The 20,601-nt window shown below is 39.0% G+C and overlaps 1 protein-coding gene across 5 annotated transcripts in view; it reads right to left on the bottom strand.

Annotated features, from left to right (window-relative positions):
• Nucleotides 1–4,623: 4,623 nt before the first annotated feature.
• The window catches only part of pax3 (paired box 3), a 43,666-nt gene continuing 27,688 nt past the window's right edge, over nt 4,624–20,601 (bottom strand). For all 5 annotated transcript variants that reach the window (XM_012970303.3, XM_012970306.3, XM_012970302.3 and 2 more), the window contains 5 exon segments: nt 15,026–15,234; nt 13,108–13,273; nt 12,531–12,745; nt 7,126–7,372; nt 4,624–6,336 (listed from right to left, as the gene is read on the bottom strand). In XM_012970303.3, the coding sequence (XP_012825757.1) occupies nt 6,302–6,336; nt 7,126–7,372; nt 12,531–12,745; nt 13,108–13,273; nt 15,026–15,234 (872 nt within the window). In that variant the 3' untranslated portion in view covers nt 4,624–6,301.

Consider the following 20,601-nt stretch of genomic DNA (forward strand, 5'->3'; position numbering starts at 1 on the left):
GGGCAATGTGGTTCAAAATCTGCACTCCATGTCTTCCACTAAATGTGCTTTTAAGGGTAAAATCAATACAATTTGCACAGCAGCACAGATATGTGAAGGACACAATCGCTATAGGGATTGCACACACTCATAGTAAATGAGCACTTAAACCCCTTCTTATCAATCATATGATTTTTAAATAGACTATGGGTTAATTTACAAGCAATTCGGCCCCACTGAATCTCAAAATCATTTAAGTGGATGGGTGAAACACTATGGGGCAGATTTATCAAAATGTAAGTTCAGAGCTTAATACATAAAAACCCACATTCTATTCATTCATGGTATTTTTTTAGATGTGTATTTATCAAATAGTGAGCTCTAACTTTCACCCATTGATAAATACACCTCTATAAATCCCATAGGAATGAATAGAATGAGGGTGAGTTTTTATGTATTAAGCTCTAAACTCACATTTTGATAAATCTGCCCCTATGTCTTTCTCATCTTTATTGCATACCTATAATAAATGGCTGATTACTGTGGTTGTGGGTTGCTATGGGTTTCTGTACTAGGGCGAAGGTGATCAATGTTTCCCTGTGTGTGCAACCTGCTTAAATAAAATGCTTTCTACTATAAATATAATGTAAATGCAGTAGAACCCCCATTTTATGTTTTTCAGGGGACCAGAATAAATGGTGTAAAATCAAACAAAATTAAAAATCCGGGAAATGCATTATGCATTATACATTGGTGGGACCACGAAAACAGCGTAACATGTAGGAAACATTAAGATCAGGGCATGATAGACATATGCACTGGTTACATAACTCAGTGCAAATGTACAGCTACTTGTAATATCTAGATTCATTGATGCTATTGGCCTACAGACAGAGCAACCATATACAGGTATAGGATCTGTTATCCAGAATGCTCGGGACCAAGGGTATTCCGGATAAGGGGTCTTTCCGTAATTTGGATCTCCATACCTTAAGTCTACTAAAAAATCAATTAAACATTATTTAAACCCAATAGGATTATTTTGCATCCAATAAGGATTATTTATTTCTTAGTTGGGATCAAGTACAGGTAGTGTTTTATTATTACAGAGAAAAAGGAAATCAGTTTTAAAATTCTCAATTATTTGATTATAATGGAGTCTATGGGAGACAGGCTTTCCGTAATTCTGAGCTTTCTGGATAATGGGTTTCCGGATAAGGGATCCTATACCTGAACACTGATTGCATCATTTTAGATGGGTCCCAGTTTTTAAAATGGTAACCTTATCCTATATATATGCATTGTTTGTTTGCTGTGAGAATTATTGTGTTATATAAACAAAGGATTATTAATAATAATATGTGTCTGCTGTGAAAAATGCAATGCAGCAAATAAAATATCTGCGTTTTGTGCAAACCCTTGCCTTGCCTGTATATGGTCAGTTACTATGAATACTTTCTGGCCCTAACTGCAGTTACTTAGAATGCAAGAAAGTCCTCTTAAAGCCATGAGAAGGAGATATTAAAGGGATTCTGTCGTGATTTTTATGGTGTATTTTTACTTCTAAATTACACTGTTTACAAAGCAAATAATTCACTCTACTATTTAAAATGTTATTATTGAAGCAATCAATGTACATTTTTAGCTGTAATTGGTGTGTAGGGGCCATCTCAGTGCATTGTGCCTGAGTCTGAGCTTTCAGAAGGAGCCAGCGCTACACATTAGAACTGCTTTCAGGTAACCTATTGTTTCTCCTACTCCCATGTAACTGGAGGAGTCCCAAGACGGACATGGATTTCTTATCCAGGTATTCTGATACCTACTGGGAGCTGCTATCTTGCTCCCTTCCCATTGTTCTGCTGATCGGCTGCTGGGGGGGGAAAGGGTCACTCCAGTTTGCCGCTCAGCAGTAAAGTGTGACTGAAGTTTATTGAGCATAAGTCACATGACTGTGGCACCCTGGGAAATGAAGAATATGGCCCCATGTGAAATGTCAAAATTAAATATAAAAAAATCTGTTGGTGTTTATGAACACTTATGTGTTTTGACAGAATTCCTTTAAGTAGTAATGTCATGAGGAATTAACACCAAGCCCAAGGTATAGTGGCCCTCATTTCATGACATTAGTGCTGATTTTAACAATTGCAGTTGAATTAAGCCATTTGAGCTACTTGCTATTTGCCTGGTATGTTACAGCACTGGCGCCAGGGCACCATTGCACCCTACATCTACTAGCATGCCTTAACTTGCATGTCTGGATATTCCATAAGTTAGGGGTTGGGTAGAGAGATACAGACATGCCTCACTTGGCCTATCCCTCTTAAATACATGGCTGTCAAACTCTATGACAACCCTGTGTTCATATTGGCATTGTAAAGGGTGTAAAGTGCAAAAGTCTTGCTAACTTGTGTTTCCCACTTTGCACCTACAACTCTGTCTGTAAATGAGGTCCACTATTTCAACAAATATTAATGTTCTGTTATAATACCTTTCAGTATTATTCAGGGGCAGACTGGGCCGATGGGTCATCGGGAAAAAACTCAGAGGGCCATGGCCCCCACCAATCCAGGCCCACACCCCCCGCCGGCACTTCTTCCGCCCACCGTGGCCACAAGTGTGCAAGCAGTGCGCAGGGGAGGGGGGATGTCAAACCAGGACCTCACAACTGGGGTGGGGGCTCCAGACTGCAGCGCTGGTGGGCCCCTGGCACCCCAGTCCAACACTGGTATTTTCCTGAATGGGTAACAGAGATCAAAGCATCCTACATGTCATTGGTTTTTGTTGAAGATATTTTTTGAAGATATTCCAAGGAGTACTTTTTTTACACATAACACATTGCAGTTTGTCTTATATGCTTATAGTTTGATTAACCTTTTAGCTCAGCTCCTGTGCAGTGAGGCTCTTGGGTTTCTAGTTTTAGAGCCTAGCAACCAAAGCAATGGTTAAAAACACAGACTAGAAAATTAAAAAAAAAAATTGTTCCAGTTTCTGAGGTGTCAGGCAAACAGATAACATTTTAAATACCTGAAAGAAGTAGAACAAAGGAGAGAATAACTAAAAAAACATAAGAAATATAAAGAGCAATTGAAATTAAAAATTAGTTACAGGTGTAGCTCCCTTTAAAATGAATAACACTGGAAAAAAACTTTTTTCATAGAACAGTCTGGCAAATTAATTGTAGCTTTTGGCTTGTTTCTAGAATTGACTTTGAAACAGCTTTCTTCATTATACAAAAAATGAGTTAAAGTCTTTGTAATGTTTTTGATTAAGGCATTGGCTCACATGCAAATGAATAAAATGGAAGCAAAAATGTCTTTGCTGGCATGGGAATGCATGCTAGAAAGTCCTCACTCTGTTCTACTTGATGTTTTCCACCTCTCTTAATTCCCTCCAGTCTAGTATTGTTCTTTTAGTCATTTTAAACCTACTTCTAAATTCCTCTCTGGGTTATAATGAGAATCGCTGGGAGATCAGCCAACAGGCCGGCATGGGAATGACTCTCTGCTCTGAGCTGACTCAGACACCTGCTCTGTGCAGATATAGAGGTCCCAAGCCCTTCTGACCAATATCTGAACCAAATTTGACCAAATATCAGTTGAGAAGGTTTAAAAATCTCGTCAGACAAGAAAAACAATGATACACTGAGGCAGTCCATAGCCAACAGGCCTCTGTGGTCCCCTGCGTATGATCCAATTCTCAGGCTTGATTGGGCAGTGTATGGCCAGTTTTAGGTTACCCCTCATTAGTTAGACCCATTTGCAGTTCTTATGAGGGCCAAGAGGCCATGTTGTCTTACTTCTTCCCAAAATGCCACTTTTGTTCTCTCCTGCACTGAATGGATTCTGTCTAATTCACTAGAATGTGGGGTAAAACATACTTTTTTGTATTTAAGTAGAGTTGTTCTAGTTATAACATTGTTTGTATAGGTAATGTAACATATTTATTATTTTTATTAATATTATTATAAAACTGTATTGTGGTCAGACACCTGTATCTATGACTCAAATTTCGAATGGCTGCAAAGTGAGGCACCGCAGAGGCTCCAGGTAAGCATTACTGCCTTGCATTGCTGGGGGGCTAGGTTATCCCCGTGCTTGCTTGGGTTTCCTTCCACAATCTAAAGTCATATAAAAAGGTTAGTTAGCTTCTTGACGTTGGACTGTAAACTACACTGGGGCATTTATAATATATAACCTATTTCGAAACGTTTTGGTACTATACAAATGAAGGATAACAATGTGAGACCTTTAAAAGCCCAGCTAAGCCCTGAAATAAGATGTCATTCTTTAAAAAATGTGTAGAACTGAATGTCTGAATTTTATTGTAAAGATGCAAAAAAAAAATGTATCTGTGCAGAAGTACATGTGTAATTTAGGGTTTCTAAAGAAAAAAAACTAAAAGTATTTCCCCCACCAACAACTTCTTTATAATTTCTATTTTAGGTTTGAATTGTCAGTTCCAATAAGTTAAAGTATAAAAAAAATGATTTCTCTCATCTAACAGATGTACAGTATCTCATTGTGACCCCATCTCCACACAACAATGTTCTGATGACAGGTTGGTACCATATTTAATCGTCATAGAAACAAGCAAAACTATTAGAAGTAATCTTTAAATAATAAAATAAAGGAAAAGAAGGAAATATTGCATTGCAAGTCTTTATACTTGTTTATTTATTATAAATAGTAAATATATACTGCATTTTTTTTGTACATGAAACATATTGCAGCATTTGTTGCCAGTAAATCCGGCAAAGCACAGATAAAATGTAACTTCTTCCATCACCTCTAAGACGAAAGCCTGATTTCAACACTACCTTTTTCCTATCTAAACCCCCTAATTTATTACCCATAATTCTTGAAGGAATGTATGCTTTCTACCTCGTTTTCTTGATTGGGTAAAACAGACAAATAAATAAAACCACCTGTAATTCCCACCCCTTTACCTAATCCAAATCTCCATTTCAGTACTTTCATGGCAGTGACTTCATTATTACTTTGCTATAACTGTTGAAAGTTAAACCCCACTTATCAATGCAAATAACTGGGCCACATTTTGTAAATATTTTACCGACAGCAATGGAACATAACATGAATGTAGGTTTGACTCCAACTAGCCTGGGCCCAGACTAGCAATCTGTTTACTCTGGCAAATGCCAGAGGGGCTGCTGTAAGATGCCATAGACAGTCACTATTTATTGGGCCTGTGGGGGGCTGTTTGGGCCTCTGTGTACTAGGGCCTATTTTGAATCCCAGTCTGGCCCTGAATTAGCCCATTAGGAAAATTTACCATTTTGTTATATAACTTAAGTACTCAACATTTAGATCCCTAACCCACTTCCTGCTACAGTGATCTGAACTATTCCTTTTAAATACCTGAATCAAGCCATAGTCAAATCCACCCCTGAAAGTCTGGAGGAGATCCTTCAACAAACAACACTGTGGAATGTGTCTTCCCTTAGAGAGTAGAAAGTTTTTAAAATGTAAAAAAGTGTCTATCCAAACTCAAACATTTTTTGAACCAATAAAATATAAAACCACTATATTTGCAAAGCATGATACAGAGGTTTCTTACAAAGTAGAAGTGAGGTATGGTATTGCACGTTAATTGACAGCCAAAGAATCAATATTTTGGAGTCAAAATGTGGTGTTGTGTGTTCCTCACTGTTTCTTTTGGCAGATTACTCTGCATTCTGTAATTCAGTTTCCTTAAGTGGATCCTAAATAATGAAGGAAAGTACTTTGTTGTTATGTGTAGAGGTCAGAACTTGTGTTCAGATCAAACAAGCCTTTACTCAGCAACAAAACTGAAATAACTGCTCCTGGTCATTTAAACTTTTATCTTCCCAAAATTAGTCCTTTTTTGTGAACATGTGAAAAGTTCCTCGTCTTTTGTTGTTTTGAGTCATTCCCAAAATTTCTTGAGTCGATGATAATGTAAAATATCAAGGGGCATCTTATAATCCGCTCTGCAAAACATAGTTTACTTTGAACTCTGTAATAAGATTTTCTGTCAAATAATTCTCCAAAAAGGAAGTTGGTTCTTGGGACATGGCAAATACAGTTTGTAAGACTTATTTAGGCTTCAAGTTCATTTGTAAACAGTTTGTGGCGTCAGCCCTTGGAATGCCATATGTGGAATCACATTGTCTTTAGCCAAAACACCAGGTCCATTGCAGAATCTAACCATCAATCAGCATGGAATCCCGCACTATCCATGAGTAACGGATAAATGTTCGCTGTGTTTCTGTCTTGCAGTTTGAGCCACTTGTACAATGATGGGTATCCATTCTGAGTGTTAGAGCACAAGAGGGACATCTCCTTTATGCAATATCTGGCTTCAGATAATGAAAGGCACCTGCAAGCAAGAAAAAAAGATTATTAGAGCAGTAAAGACAATGCAAAGGCCAAGCAGAACCATAGGTTTACACTGTCAAATGTAATATTGGGATATCAAAGAAAAGCTCTAATATTTTTATTCCTGGGACAAGTTTGACAAACCACTCAGAATCTGGGATAATATACTTTAATGACTCTTGAGTTGACTTGATTGAAGACATGTGCTTTTAATACAGGGCATGCCCGTGGTTATTGCATGTCGGGTAAACCCTTCTGTTTTACCTAATGGCGGTCAGGTCTCATGTCTCGGCACATAATCACCTCAAGATGTACTTGACATCACTTAAGAAAATAATTATGCAACAGATGTTTTCTAGAGAACAATCAACGAGCACCGGAGACAAAAGAGACTCAGTGAGAATGAGAGAGAGTCATCAGTCTTCTGTTGGAAGCCACATTGTTTCTTGTTTTCCGTTTCATCAGATAAAAATTGAACTCATTACCCGTGAAAAGAGAGGGATACTTCAGTGGAAATGGTTTAACTGTCCTTCAAATTGAGAAGGAAATATTAATCCTCATATGCATACAGAAACAAACTCCAAACATCCCGGTGAACTTTCAGTTTCCAGTACTGTGTAATAGGAATGTCGGAAACACGGCTCTTGTGAACTGCTAAGTCCAGACTCCTGAGCAAGCACACTGCTGCTTCAGGAGAAGGACACGTTTAGTCCACATTCAATTTATTATAGAAGGATTAACTGGGGATGTGTCACTGCGTAAAATGTTAAAGCATAAAGGCACTACTTACTCTGTCCATACTGGGGATATTGGTATCCTGTGACAGGCTCCATGCTGTAACCTGAGGTGCTGTATGTTGGTGGGCAGTAAGACTGTGATGTTGACAGACTATCCAAGCTCTTCATATGTTCCAGTCTCTGGCTACAACTTGCTGATACAGCTGTGGGAGGCTCCAGGCCTCCAGTTAAAGGAGATAAGGCATAATCCGTCTGAGGCTGATGTGGAACTCCACCATGGTTAGTCAGGAGACCCATAACCTGCAGGAAATAAACAGATTGCATTTTAAATTTTACTTCGTGACTGTTGTTACGAAATGACACATCTTATATTTTTTTGTATTTAAAAGTACAGGTAAACATATACAGTTAATGAATATCTAACTTATATCCTCATTTATTTATGTAGCAGCAAGTTACTCAGCACTTAAAAATATAGAAAAGAAACAAGGGACTTCTAATAAATGAGCAAACCAGAATTACAGTATAAGGCTGATGTCCCATAGGGAGGTTAATTAACTACAATAAATCTCTGCTACTGTGGGCGACTGATCTCCACAAAAAGTCTTTCCACCAGCAATAAAGGGAATTGGCAGTGGAGGTCGTACAAAGTTGCCGGCAGGAGGAAACTGTGTGCAACTTCAGAAAAACGAATCAACACATAGGCCTTTCCACTGGCGATTCTCTTTGTTGCCGGCGGAAAGGCATTTCGTGTTGTTGATAAGTTGTGCATGCAACCAGCCCCACAGAGTCTGTCTCTCTCAATCTGATATTGAGATTCCAGTGCTATGGGAATCTACCTGCACTTAATTAACATCTTCCATAATTTGATTTTCATGCTTGGGTCTATTTGAAAAGCTAAAAAGAGAAGCCGCCTCAGGCTTCAGGGCCCTGTTTTGTTTTGTTTTTTTGAGCCTTGACCTATTTGCCTACATGGAGAGTTGACCAAAGGGCACAGTCACCTTGCCCTAATCACTTCTCTCTGTTTAACTGTTTCCTGGTTAAACTAAGCTCTGTTTTCATTTTTGTACACCAGGGATCCCCAACTTTATTTATTCATGAGCCATACTCAGAAGTAAAAAGAGTTGGTGAGCCACACAAACATTAAAACCCCTGGGAATAACATCAAATAGGGTGGTGAGCAACATGATCACTGCAATAGAAGATCAGTTTGCAGAAATGTGTCCCTTTCTCACTGTAAGCTCTTTCCACCATCTACTCATAATGTGTAGGCAGCTTGGTTGTACAGCACAGAAATAAAGTGTTGCATTTGGTCTGTTTTCATTTTGTGTCATGGACAGAAGGGTTAATATCCAATGACTGTTAGCCGTTAATGTTTTCTGTTCATATTTGACCCTGACACATGTGCAGCGTGTAATTTACGGAAGCTCTCTCCACAGGAAGCTGGACACGTTGTCCTGAAGATGTCCAGAGCTTTACTCAATGGTGATGGGAACCAGATGCAGCGCAGATTCTCAGTTCTAAGAAAAATTGTGCCACCTGCCCTTTACTATCCCCGCTGAGCACAATGCCTTTCAAATTCCTTAGCCATGTTCACACAAGCATGAATCAACTGATGGCAGTTTCTATCCCTCATACCTGTAGCTGAATATCTCCATCATGTGTATTTAATCTGACTTACACCTCAGTGGGATTTTGTACTAATAATCGTATTTTGTAAATCAGTCTGTGGGGACTGTACGTATAAAGGGGAATTCCAGACTTGCAGACAAAAAGACAGTTACATCTGGATGTTTCCAATACATTAAGGAAACTACAAACTACATGAACATTTATATTAGGAATTCGTTTTTGCTTATTTGGCAGATGCACATATTCTGTATGACATGCACACAAGTCACTTCCGCACCCCAAGAAGCAGAAGGTTGTTAAAGACACACTGAATCACCAGCGGATAAAAATTGGACAGGGTGGGTGTATGAGCTGCCTCTTATACTTAAGCGTTTCCACATGGCGCCTTCCTGGAAGGCTAATCCAGGGCCTTGTTACCTTTATATATAGACTCCAAAGCCCCACTAAGCAATGACAAAAGATGTGTAAACTTAAGGCACAGGATAACTACAAAAAAGCTTCTACACAAACAAATTTGGCATCTATGTGCCCTGCGCTTAAATTATGGCAACATGACATTCTGAAATAACATCCTTACTTCTATAAACGAAAAGGTACAACGAACCCCTTATACTCCACAAGGCAAGTGATAGAATAAAGAAGTAAGCACCATGTTTGGACATGCAGGAATTTATTTCTCACTTATCTTTAGATCTGTACCTGCAACGCATTTGGATTATCCTTCCAAAAGAAGCATACAGCATGCATGGCAGCCTCTGGAGAGGATCTGGGCAAGGGGCATGTTTAGAGCCATGCGAGGCCTGCATAGCTGTGTCTCAGGCCAACCCTGACTGGCAATCTGTGGATTCTGGCAAATGCCAGAGGGGTTGCTGTAAGGTGCCACAGCCAGTCCCTATTTATTGGGATGATTGGGGGCTGTTTGGGCCTCTGTGTACTTAAAATGCCAGGGACTAATTTGGCCTGTTACAGGCAAGCTAAACAGTATCTGGAGTAACCGCTGGAGAATAAGGATGAGGATGGATAGGAACCGATACATAGTTTATTAGCATATTAATCAATTTACAGTTGCTAGAGCTAGTTATATATTATTCTTTATTCTGAATTGGGGGGGTTTGAATTTTAATTCTTCACCAGTATTGAAACATGATTTGTTCACTTTAGTGACCAGATTTGCCTTGTTAACTTGTTCAACTAACAAAGCAACGCCACTCACTGCATCTTTAAATGTATGAAATTAGACCATTTTGCTCATTTACATTTAAGCTACAAACTATGAACATTATTAAGCGTTATAGTAAATATACATAGGTAGGCTGACTTAGCACAAGTGACTTTTCAGACTGTTCCAACACATCCCACAGTGTCTTTGTAGGCACGCAATGAATAATATCAAAGGTCTCCCATGTCAGATTTATTCAGATCATATTTCACGGGCAGATTTTTATTGTTCTGAACACTATGGGAAACTAAAGCTTTGGCCAGGACATCCCTCTCATGTCTCAGACCTGTGAGTTGTTTTTAAGCGTCCCCAGATGCTGATGACAAAAACAGAGAGCTTTCAGCCGCATTGCTGACCTCTGCAGGTGCATATGTTTCACATACTTCTTGTTCTTGCTCCATTTCAGTGTTAAATATTAAGAGGCAAATATAGAAACTGCATTTCAGGGCTGGGAACACAATCAAATAGTCAGGAACATTGCCCCTGTTTGTTGCTTGCATGGTTTTATTATGCTATATTTACTAAACAAGAAAAGATCTGAATCATTTCTGTTCTCAGAATCCATCATCCATGCAATGACCCAAAATCTGAAAGCATAATGAATGTCACCTCAAAGCTGCAAGGATAGATGGAGGTGTATGCCAATGGAAAGGCCTCCCATATTTTCCCTATGTATTTGATATTAGAAATCCATTTATAGAAACTAAGTATGAAAGCTGATGGTAAAGACTGAAGCTTGGTAAACATTCCCCAACCCTTTTGATTGTGTATTTATCTATGTGTGATAAATTGTTTCTTTATATAATACATGCAGGAATAGATTAGTTAGAAAGATATGTCCGAATGACAAATGGAACAACAAGGGTTTCCAAAGGAGAGTTTTATGTGGAGCCGTGACATTAAAACACAGTTGTTCCATTTTAAAGCTACTTAGACCACTGTGGATTAAAAGCTGAAGAGTCTTGGCTTCCTGCTAATATACTGTAGAGAGCAATGAAACTTAATTACACTTTCTGTAAGAAATAGAAGGTTTTTATGAGGTTTTTTTTTTTTTTGCCCATAGGCAGTTATGTTTATTTCCCTGCATTTTACTATGCGCCCTTTTTAACTTGCGAGCCTTTGAACTTTATATTTTCACAGATTTATCACTGTCTAGCAGAGAGGCTGCAGCCATCCCATGATGCAAACCTAACAGAGAGGCAAGGCAGGAGATGCAAGCCGTTATTTTTTGCTCCCCTTTGTGCCATTAAAATCTCATTTTCTGCCTGTTAAGATGCCCTCACACTGCTAGAGCTGGGCTGATGACTGTGTAATTGGGAATAATTGTCTTTTCACTTTTCATTTATGTCATTCTCAATATCCTTCTGTTTCCTCTCACTGCCAAGAGGAAGATGCGTTTGTGGAGGATGCATCGTTATGAAGATGCCCCCACTTAGCCCTACAAAGAAATCTGATTTTAATTATAGATTGCACGCAGTCCTGTGAAACTATTAGGCACCTGGAAATTGGCCCCTCTGATACAATAACAAGCTGCTGTTTAGGTGCCCATTAACAATGTCAAGTCAACCTCGGGCGCATATGCACCGTGGAAAATTTAGCCACCCTTTTGACACTCAATTACCAAGTCAATTTATTTTACCGGAACTCCCAAATTCAACCCCCGTTCATTTAATGGAAATTAACAGTGTAATTATGGCTTCAAGAAGTCCTATGTTCCCAAGGCGTCAGAGTTGTCTTAATTTATTGGTGCCACTTTTTTACGCCAATATTCTTATAAATAATTATGAGGCCTATTAACTTTGTTCATTTACATAAAGCTTTGGGAGCTAGGTGATTTCATATACAGCTGGGCTGCGCAAGAGAAAGCAGAGCCCTACAAGGCCAAAGTATAAAAAGAAGTTACTGGCCACACAGACAGATCTTTAAACAGAAAATGGCCCAAATATCATATAACATAGGCAACATTTTTATATTAGTGGGATTATCATTACTTTCAGCAAATATGGAACACTAAAAGCAACAATACAAAGAAAGCTTAGACTGTATCAGACAGATTTTGGATAGGTGAGGATTCTAAGGACTGTAGTTTGGCAACTACTACAGCAGTAACTTGTGGCCTTCATGATTGGATATGTAGTTCAATGTCACAATGAAGGACACAGGTTGGATATCCCAGAGCTACAGAAGGCTGAACAGAGCCAATCACATGCTGAGATTACTGTTTTTTTTAAGACATAGCAATAATAGTAATACAGGTTGGCTATATAGAATCACTTAAGGGTAAATAAAGAGCATAAAGAAAAGGCAGAGATATACAATATGTGATCTTTACACTACAGGTTTTGTGCCTTGTGGCCACTGTCATTTAGAGTTAAACTGCACATTTCAGGGGAATATTCTGAAAGGGCGTAAAAGCTCTGGCTTTTGAAGTAACCAGTGCGGGGGTGAAAGAGGAGAGAAGGGAAGGAAATTTGCAAAATGAAATCATGTGGCTCATATAAAGAACGCTTTATGGTTCGAATTTGGCAATTTCTTCCCTTCTTGCCTCAGGTGCTCAGCCTTTTCGGTTCTGGCTCTCTGCTAAAGAAATGAAAATACTTTACTGACCTGAGGTGAAAGGCCGTTGCCAATGGCTGGGTTCATAGGGTTGGAAGGCCCAGATGGGGGCACAAAGCTGTCTGTGTAGCTGGAAAATCCATGCCGGCCGCTGGGCAAGCAGTAGGCCGAACTGCTCTCTGGGTTGGAAGGAAGACTGCTTTGGTGCACACTGCTTGGAGGGAGCGGCTGGGGCCTGTGAACTGTGTTGCTTGGATCAGACACAGCTAAAAAGAAAGCAAACAAGGAATGGTTTTAACTATTTCAGTATCTCCCAACTTGGAGGAATGTTGTATTAATATGAAAATATTTTTGTGCTACAACATGCTAGAACTTATTTAAAAACTGATAGAATAGGGAAGCCACATTTAGCTGGATATAGTTTATGAAAACTACAGCTCCCAGCATTCCCAGTTGCCTGGGTTGGCAGCGCCCAATGGGACAGGAAAGTAACTTTGCCGTTACAGACAGACAGATGGTTGCTTGTTTTCAGTGAAATGAAATATCCATTTTCCTAAACTCTGCCACTATAGACAGTACATCCTAATGTTTCAGTACAGGTGAATCGCTATAAGCTTTATTGAATTACCTTGTGGTATAGATGTGGGCTGGTAAGAGGTTTCTGATAATTGGTAGGTTGGCAGAGCTGGCATAGCTGCAGGAGGAAATGCCCCTGGGATCAGGTGGTTGAATGCCATGAGTTGGTTGGCTCCTGCTTGCTTTCTCCATCTAGCGCGTCGGTTGCTAAACCACACCTATGGGTAAATATTGAAGATGTGAAAAACAATGAATTACAATGGCTTTGTGAACTAAAGTGAAATAGCTTGAAAAACAAAAGCCACCATTTATTCTGTTTAATGACATGTAGCACTGTACTTATACACAAAAAGAGACAAATTTTGGTGTTAAAATTACCAGAGTTGGCTTTTTGCCACCCCTTTCAAAAGTGCCGCCTGATGCTAAGTTCTCACCTTGCCTTATGGCAGAAGTGGCACTGTACGTCATTTAGTCATTTGTGAAAGAAAGAGTCAGTATGGGTGTATATGTTTGTTTTCTAGTGAGTGTGAATGTGTGTAAATGCACAACAAAAACAACAGGACATGCTGGGAAAATCAAGGGTGAAAAAATGCAGAGCAAATTTGTTATTTTACACAGCAAGTGGTAGACGAGTTTGTTTACCAGTCCAACGAGGGCATCAGTGTAAGGAATACTATTTCACATAGCTTTATACAGGTGGTGGGATGGATTGGGATGGAGTGGGTCAGCTACGGGAACAACAATGTAGCATCAGGCAGTATGACTGTAAGGTCAGTGGTGTTTTTGTAGGAAAACCTTGTGATTGGTATTAATATTACTAGGCAGAAAGCCACATGTCTACTTTGCACATAGTTCCTCCCAGCAGTTGGAAGGCCATAATGTTGGAGAGGATAACTGTCTATAATCATACACTGTAGGAGACTTGGTTGCCCATTTCTTCTGTAGACATAAGTGTGGTAGTTTTGCTTCCACAATGCTAAATGTTTTGGCTGGGGCTGACTATTTTCAAGCTGCAGGAGAGACAATCCTCATGAGAGCCACATCTTCTTTAATAAGAAGTGGCAACTTAAAAAGTCTCTTGCCTCCCATATTTAGTGACTCTTAATTGCTGTGATAACATGGTACAGTGGTACTTACAATGTTTGTGCCTTAATTAATGGTACAATAGCAGACTTTTGCATTTCAGACCTGAGAGGGTGGCCTCTAGCCCTTGGTACATTACAGCATGAGGCACACACAGCTCACCCCTCCAGCAGCAAAGGGGGTTCAGCCATGACTGACAGTGATATGCCGCTCCATGCTGTGCTCAGTAAAAGACCCATATGTTAGATGTTCAGGGGAATTTGTTAGGCTGTAGATCATCGTAATAGTGTGACAGGTTATGAGTCCCTGGGGATCTGAAGAAGCCATAAGGAATGTTGTGAAGTCAGAGGGTTAAAGACACATTACAACAGCTGGAGAAAGGCTCCTGAGTTTGCCTGGTATGGGTCGTTGCCTTATAAAAATATATATATGTGCTCGGAAACACAACATCTATTAGGCTCTATCCACATTACAGCATGTTATACTTTGTTTAACCCCCTTCGTAGTGGCATCTCTCTGAAATAAATTACAGCAGAAGAGCTAACAAGGTTGGAATTTGAGTTGTTAGAGGAAAGGGCAAACTACTTTTTTTGGCAACAATTTTAAAGTCTGATATTGATATGTGCTACGTGCACTTTGTGGCTCTCCGAGTGAACCCTGGTACTTATAATTAATGGAAGTTGGATCAGCTACAGGATGATCAAGCGAGACAAGACAAAGGAATATTGTACACATGTGATACAACTGTACATTCTTGTGCATACATATGGATTTTTATGACTGCATTGCTGCAGAAACACATCATAATCTGTACAAAAGTTATATATGTGTCAAGAAAACAAAGTGCACAATGTACGTGCAGCCATGTGAAGTGGGAGAGCAGCTACCTGAACTCGCGCCTCTGTGAGCTTGGCTCTCTGAGCCAGTTCTTCTCGAGTGTAAATATCTGGGTAGTGGGTTCTCTCGAATGCCCTCTCCAACTCTTCCAACTGCTCTGCAGTGAATGTGGTTCTGCTGCGGCGCTGCTTCCTCTTCAGGGGAAGGTCTGGTTCTGAGTCAATGTCAGAGCCTTCTTCAGACTCAGGGGACGCTGGAGCTAAAAGAATAAAACAAAGAAGGTTCAAGTAACCAAATACTGTATGGCCATTACAGAAAATTTTAAATAGCCACCAACATTCTGCATATTATAAATGCCCTTATTTCTGCATTGATGCACACTTTTCACCAAGTCTCCACCATGGCAAATGTTGGCTCTGCTCTTGAGGCAGAGAGGAAAGTGTTAAAAGGATACTGGATTATAGTCTAGCAAGTCTGTTCATTCCAGACCATGGGAAAACAGACCAACTTTTATTTTGCACTTGGATGTCCATATGCACAGCTTCTCAAAACAAACAGAAACTTTGTAGTTAAGCCCAGCGGACACAGAAAAAACAGCCGCACATCTTTGTGCTCTAAAGTAGGCACTGGGGACAGATCTGGCCAAGTGGTGTTTGCCTCCCAGAGTCACAGAGATACTATTTATCACTTTAATATCCCAAATCCTTCTAGTGTGCATTACGTCAGCCTGCTTGTGGCAAGGGGATACAGTGTGGGGGTGCATTGCGTTTTTTCCTCCCTTGTTTTCTATTTTTGTTTTTTTATAAGGGTTTTAATAGACATCAAAGAGATTCATGAAAAAAACACAAAAATTGGCTTTTAATATTTAAATTCAAATATTCAGGTGAATGATGGGCTGTACAGTGCACAATACATAGATACATAAAGCCTGACCAGATACATCCCTGCCAGTATCCTTATGGAAAAGCAGAAATCATGTGGAACCATGAATGCTAATTTTAAAGGTCTGGGCCTTATTGCAACCTTCACATGAACCTTGCTGAACAGCAAAAGGCAATTTACACTGGGCCTTTGCCTTCTATTTCTTAGCCAGTCCCTTTAGCATTTCTAAGAATTAGCAGAAGTAATTAATTATCCTAATTATATTATAATGTTTCAGCATTAAGGCAGAGAATATTGGGACATGCACACAGGATTAGATTGCAAGCCCTAATACCAAGTGAACTCTTTACCTTCTGTTTTAGTCAATAGTTGTCTTATAATCTGTATGTTTGATGTATGCTAATAATAATAGTAATAATAACAATGAAGACCAGTTATTTGCTCTCTTCTCAATATGAGGACTATTGTTTTTATCTGGAAAGCTATCACTACAAAATGATTATGACGCTGGCCAGGATCTCACAAGTCTCAGTTCCATTTGCTTTGGTGGGGGGGAGGTGATGAATGAAAACTCTCCACACTGGGAAAGATGACAAAAACTGTAACAAAGTGTAGCCCTCAGATTTTCTGGCACAATGAATCCCATTGAAATCTGCATTGTGGCTGCTTATTAATCCTGTGCATAAATAACCCCTAATGTTTGTGCCTATTTAAAGCTCTTTATTATCAGGCCTATTGTTGCCTAAGGGTCTATGAGGCCATACTTGGGCAAAAAAAAAAATAGGAAAATGTCTTTTAGTTTGCATTAGGTTTATGTTTAGCTTGGAGTATGCCTTTTTATCATTTAGAATTCTAAATCACCTCTATTACAAAGTACATTCTATTTCAAGAATGTACTTTTATTGTAACTGATTCAATAACTGGCATGATGTACTATATTATTATTAATGTAGTGCATCCAATGGTACTCTAGGGGACTACAAAAGTGTTGTGTTAGTGATTCGTTTTACTTATTTAAACGATAAAAAAATGTTTAAAAAATATATCTTTTTAACAAATGCATTTCATGTATCATTTCGGTATCGACTGTTTGTTGTTGTTGGCTTGTTTTAAACACCAGCCAGATCTATTTTTACCGCTGGGGATGCATTCAATTACAGAACTCCATGTGACCAATTCTTGATGACACTGAGCTGGGATCCTGTGGAAAGCAGTTTCTAAAAAGAAATATATCCTGAGGCAACAGCCCAGGTCACAAGGGGTTATAAGACATGGAAGAGGCCTCTAATTCGGGAACTTCTTTTAATTAAACTTCACAGCCAGCCTGGTGCGGCCATTTATTCTTTAAAGGGAGGAATTTGTAATCCGGCAGGGCCAACTTCAGATAGCTTCACTGCTCTTGATCTCATTGTTAACAAAATCCCATTCTGAAACATTTTTGTGACCACAGTTTAACCCTTTTGCTGGTCTGATATGGTGCAGGTCTTGGTCAGCTGAATTGGTAAGTGCACTCATCAGTTAATGAGAATATTCCATCTTTATTTTCCTAAAGCGACCTTTCCTCTGTGTGGACAATATGGTAAGGTCCTTGAATTACAAACGTCCCCCTGTCCAACTAAAACAAGAAAAACTATTTTTTTCTGCCTTTATATATGATTTGTAGCAAAGAACAGACACTATTTATTGATAATTATTTTCACTGACATTTTCCCCGTGTAATGCTCTATTGTAGGACAGGGCAGATCTGAGCTCATTATTGCTGCATCCACTGAGCCACTTAGGCCTCCTTGTACTCTGGTGCTCTGAACCATGCCAGCTATGCCAATGATATGCTTGCTGTGCCTATGTAGATGCATCAGGAACAAAGTATAGAAAGCAGCTTTCATGGACTGATCTAAACATATGCCCTCAAAAGTACTCCCTGATTGTCAGTAGATACAGGGAGCTAAGCATCAATTGAAGAGCTACAAGCTGAGCAGCAGTCATATAAATTGTTATTGTCACAACATTGTGCTTTTATATCTGCCCTTAGCATAAGACTAGTATCCTGTTTGCTACACAAGCAGGAGGTGAATATGAGACACATTACTGATCATCTGCAAACTCTGTTCTATGGCATTACACTATGGTTTCTTGTCCCCCCATCCAACCCTGAGAGGCAGCTCTAGTTTTATTTTCTGTTTTTAACTCTAGCTTCAAAATATTGAATATATTCTCTATTTCTATTCAAATGCATTTTGCATTTGCGGCTTGCTTGGTAAAGTGCCACTAGAGTATTCATATAATCAGCTATTTATGATTTAATTGCCTGGGCAGCAAGGAGCAATGGGCAGAGATCTAAGGCACCATGCAGATTATTTGTGCACTGGGTGTAACAAGCTGTACTTTTAGCTAATTAAAGTGTTATAGCTTCAAGGACAAATGGTATCATCCTACCACTTCACCAAGTTATAAATAAAGTTATCGTGCCACCACTGTACCAGGTGTTAAATGAAGGACGGGCAGTTATTTGGCGAATGTGTCAGATGCCACACCAGGTTCTTAAAAGCTAAATTCACACTTAAATGAATGTTATCGATATTTAAATATAATTCATGATGCTTTTTTATTATTGCCATGCTTAAAGTGGTTAAAATAGGATACATGAATGATACGCATCAGACTCTGTACTTCATACACTGTGCAATACATAGAAACAAGAATAAAAAAATAAAATAATCCCATTTTTGTGAAGCATCCTCAGCAACAACAACAAAATATCCCAAACTGATACAACTTGCATTTCATAGGACACTGCTCTCCTCGCTGGCATTGAGTAAATGACACCCTGGCTTTGTGGTCCTTTGGGATATTTTGCTGACTTATTTGGTTGTCTTTGTTGGGGCCCTCGAGAAATGGCCTGTGGCTGGGGCATTTTCTACCAATTTCCACGCTCCATCTGTGGTATCCATTAACAGAGTCTATACCAGCATTCAGGCCTCTGACACCTGCCTGGCAGGGAGTAGGATACACAAAGAAAGCTAAAGTGGAAAAAGAAGGGGGGTGAAACTGAAGGTTTCTTTTTGGGGAAGAAGTTGAGGAGGAGGGTGTGAAATGAGCTCACAGTAGGGGTTAATCCAAGACCCTCAACTCCACAGCATTTAGCACCTGGAGATTTAACCCCAATGCTTCACTGTTACAAGTGCCCTCTTGCCCCTTTGTAATGCATCAAGCGATATACCCTATATAGCGCAGCCGGTCGGAAGCAAAGAACAACTATTTACACCTTCATAGAAAACACAAAGTAATAACAATAATGGTTCTGGAAAGCCATAATTCCACAGAAAAAAAAATCTTATTTAAAAGGTTATCGTCATTTGTGAACCACTGGAAGCTACTGTACTGTATTATTATAGACAGTTTAGAATTCTGTAACAGATTAACTGTCATGCATAAACCCTGTAAACGATGGGGTTATACATAGGCATGTTATTGCTTGTTCCCACTAAAAGCAAAACTTCACAGGACACAAGACCCAGTGCTAATCTAGTAATCCTCCCACAATCTTTATTCTAACTTCAGGCACACAAATAAACATTACCCTCACACATTTGAAATGGTAATCATGGCCTAGCCTTCTAAGACTGGTTAATATAAATAAAAACACCACCTTTTTTTCAGGCACAATGAATCACTGCCTCATAAAGCTTACAATCTACCTTGGATGCCTGAGGAACAGAGAGATAAAGAAACTTGCCTAAGGTCAAAAGGAACTGACACGGGGAATCTAACCAGGCTCCCTAGCGAGTGTCGTTTTCTTCCCCACCAGTTTACTCTCCATGCTAATTCCTAATTAACTAAATGCATAAGAAAGAACAAAAAGGGAAATATTTCTGCATGCAGAGCTCCCATTATTATATCTCAGGCTACAGTTTCATCTGCTCCCAAAGGTGCAAAAGGTTAGCCTTTGTAAATACAAATGTTATACTAGACAAATAACACCCATACCTTTAATATAAACCAGTAAGGTAAGCAAGGTGTTTGTTAGGAAAACATAACAGTTTGGTTTAGAAGAGAATACAGGGGGTTGGTTGTATTCAAATACATTTATTTTGCTTCAATAAAATCTGAAATTGGATCTAGGCACACTCTTCCCATGATTATGGTATTTAGTCAATTCGATTTCAGATTCTTCTCTTTTTTATAATTAACTGCAAAATGAATTTGTAATAAAAAATAATAATTAAAAAAATGTGTGTACATAAATATTTTGAATTTTTGGTAGAAGATCATTGCTTCTTTGTGGTGTTGCTGTGTGAGTTGGGGGTCAATGTCGCTGAGTGAGGAGTCAACAGCCAGAAAAGCACAATGGCAAAGGCTTCACTGATTTTCACAAAATTGTGTTTATTTATTTGTGGTCGTAACAGCAACTTTTGACTTTATAGAAGAACCTGCTCTTTATATTTATCTATAGCACATACATTTAAATGGAATATTTGGAATATCACAAAAGTGATGAATAAGAATAACATCCGGCTTTATCTGTCTCTTTCTGTGACCCATATCTCCCAATATTAACGTTTATTCCTTTCTCTTGCCCATTTCATGCACATAGTTTGAATTTTTCAGTATAATAAGCCCTTAGTAAGAAATTTGTGAGGATTAGTTATTCTTTTGGCTAAACAAGATTTGACTGATGCTTCTTACTTATTTCTAAAGTTCTAAATAAATCTTATTTATTACACTGTTAATACGTATTTACAGT

Source organism: Xenopus tropicalis, chromosome 5 (assembly GCF_000004195.4).
Source record: "Xenopus tropicalis strain Nigerian chromosome 5, UCB_Xtro_10.0, whole genome shotgun sequence".
In the NCBI taxonomy this organism is placed as follows: Eukaryota; Metazoa; Chordata; class Amphibia; order Anura; family Pipidae; genus Xenopus; species Xenopus tropicalis.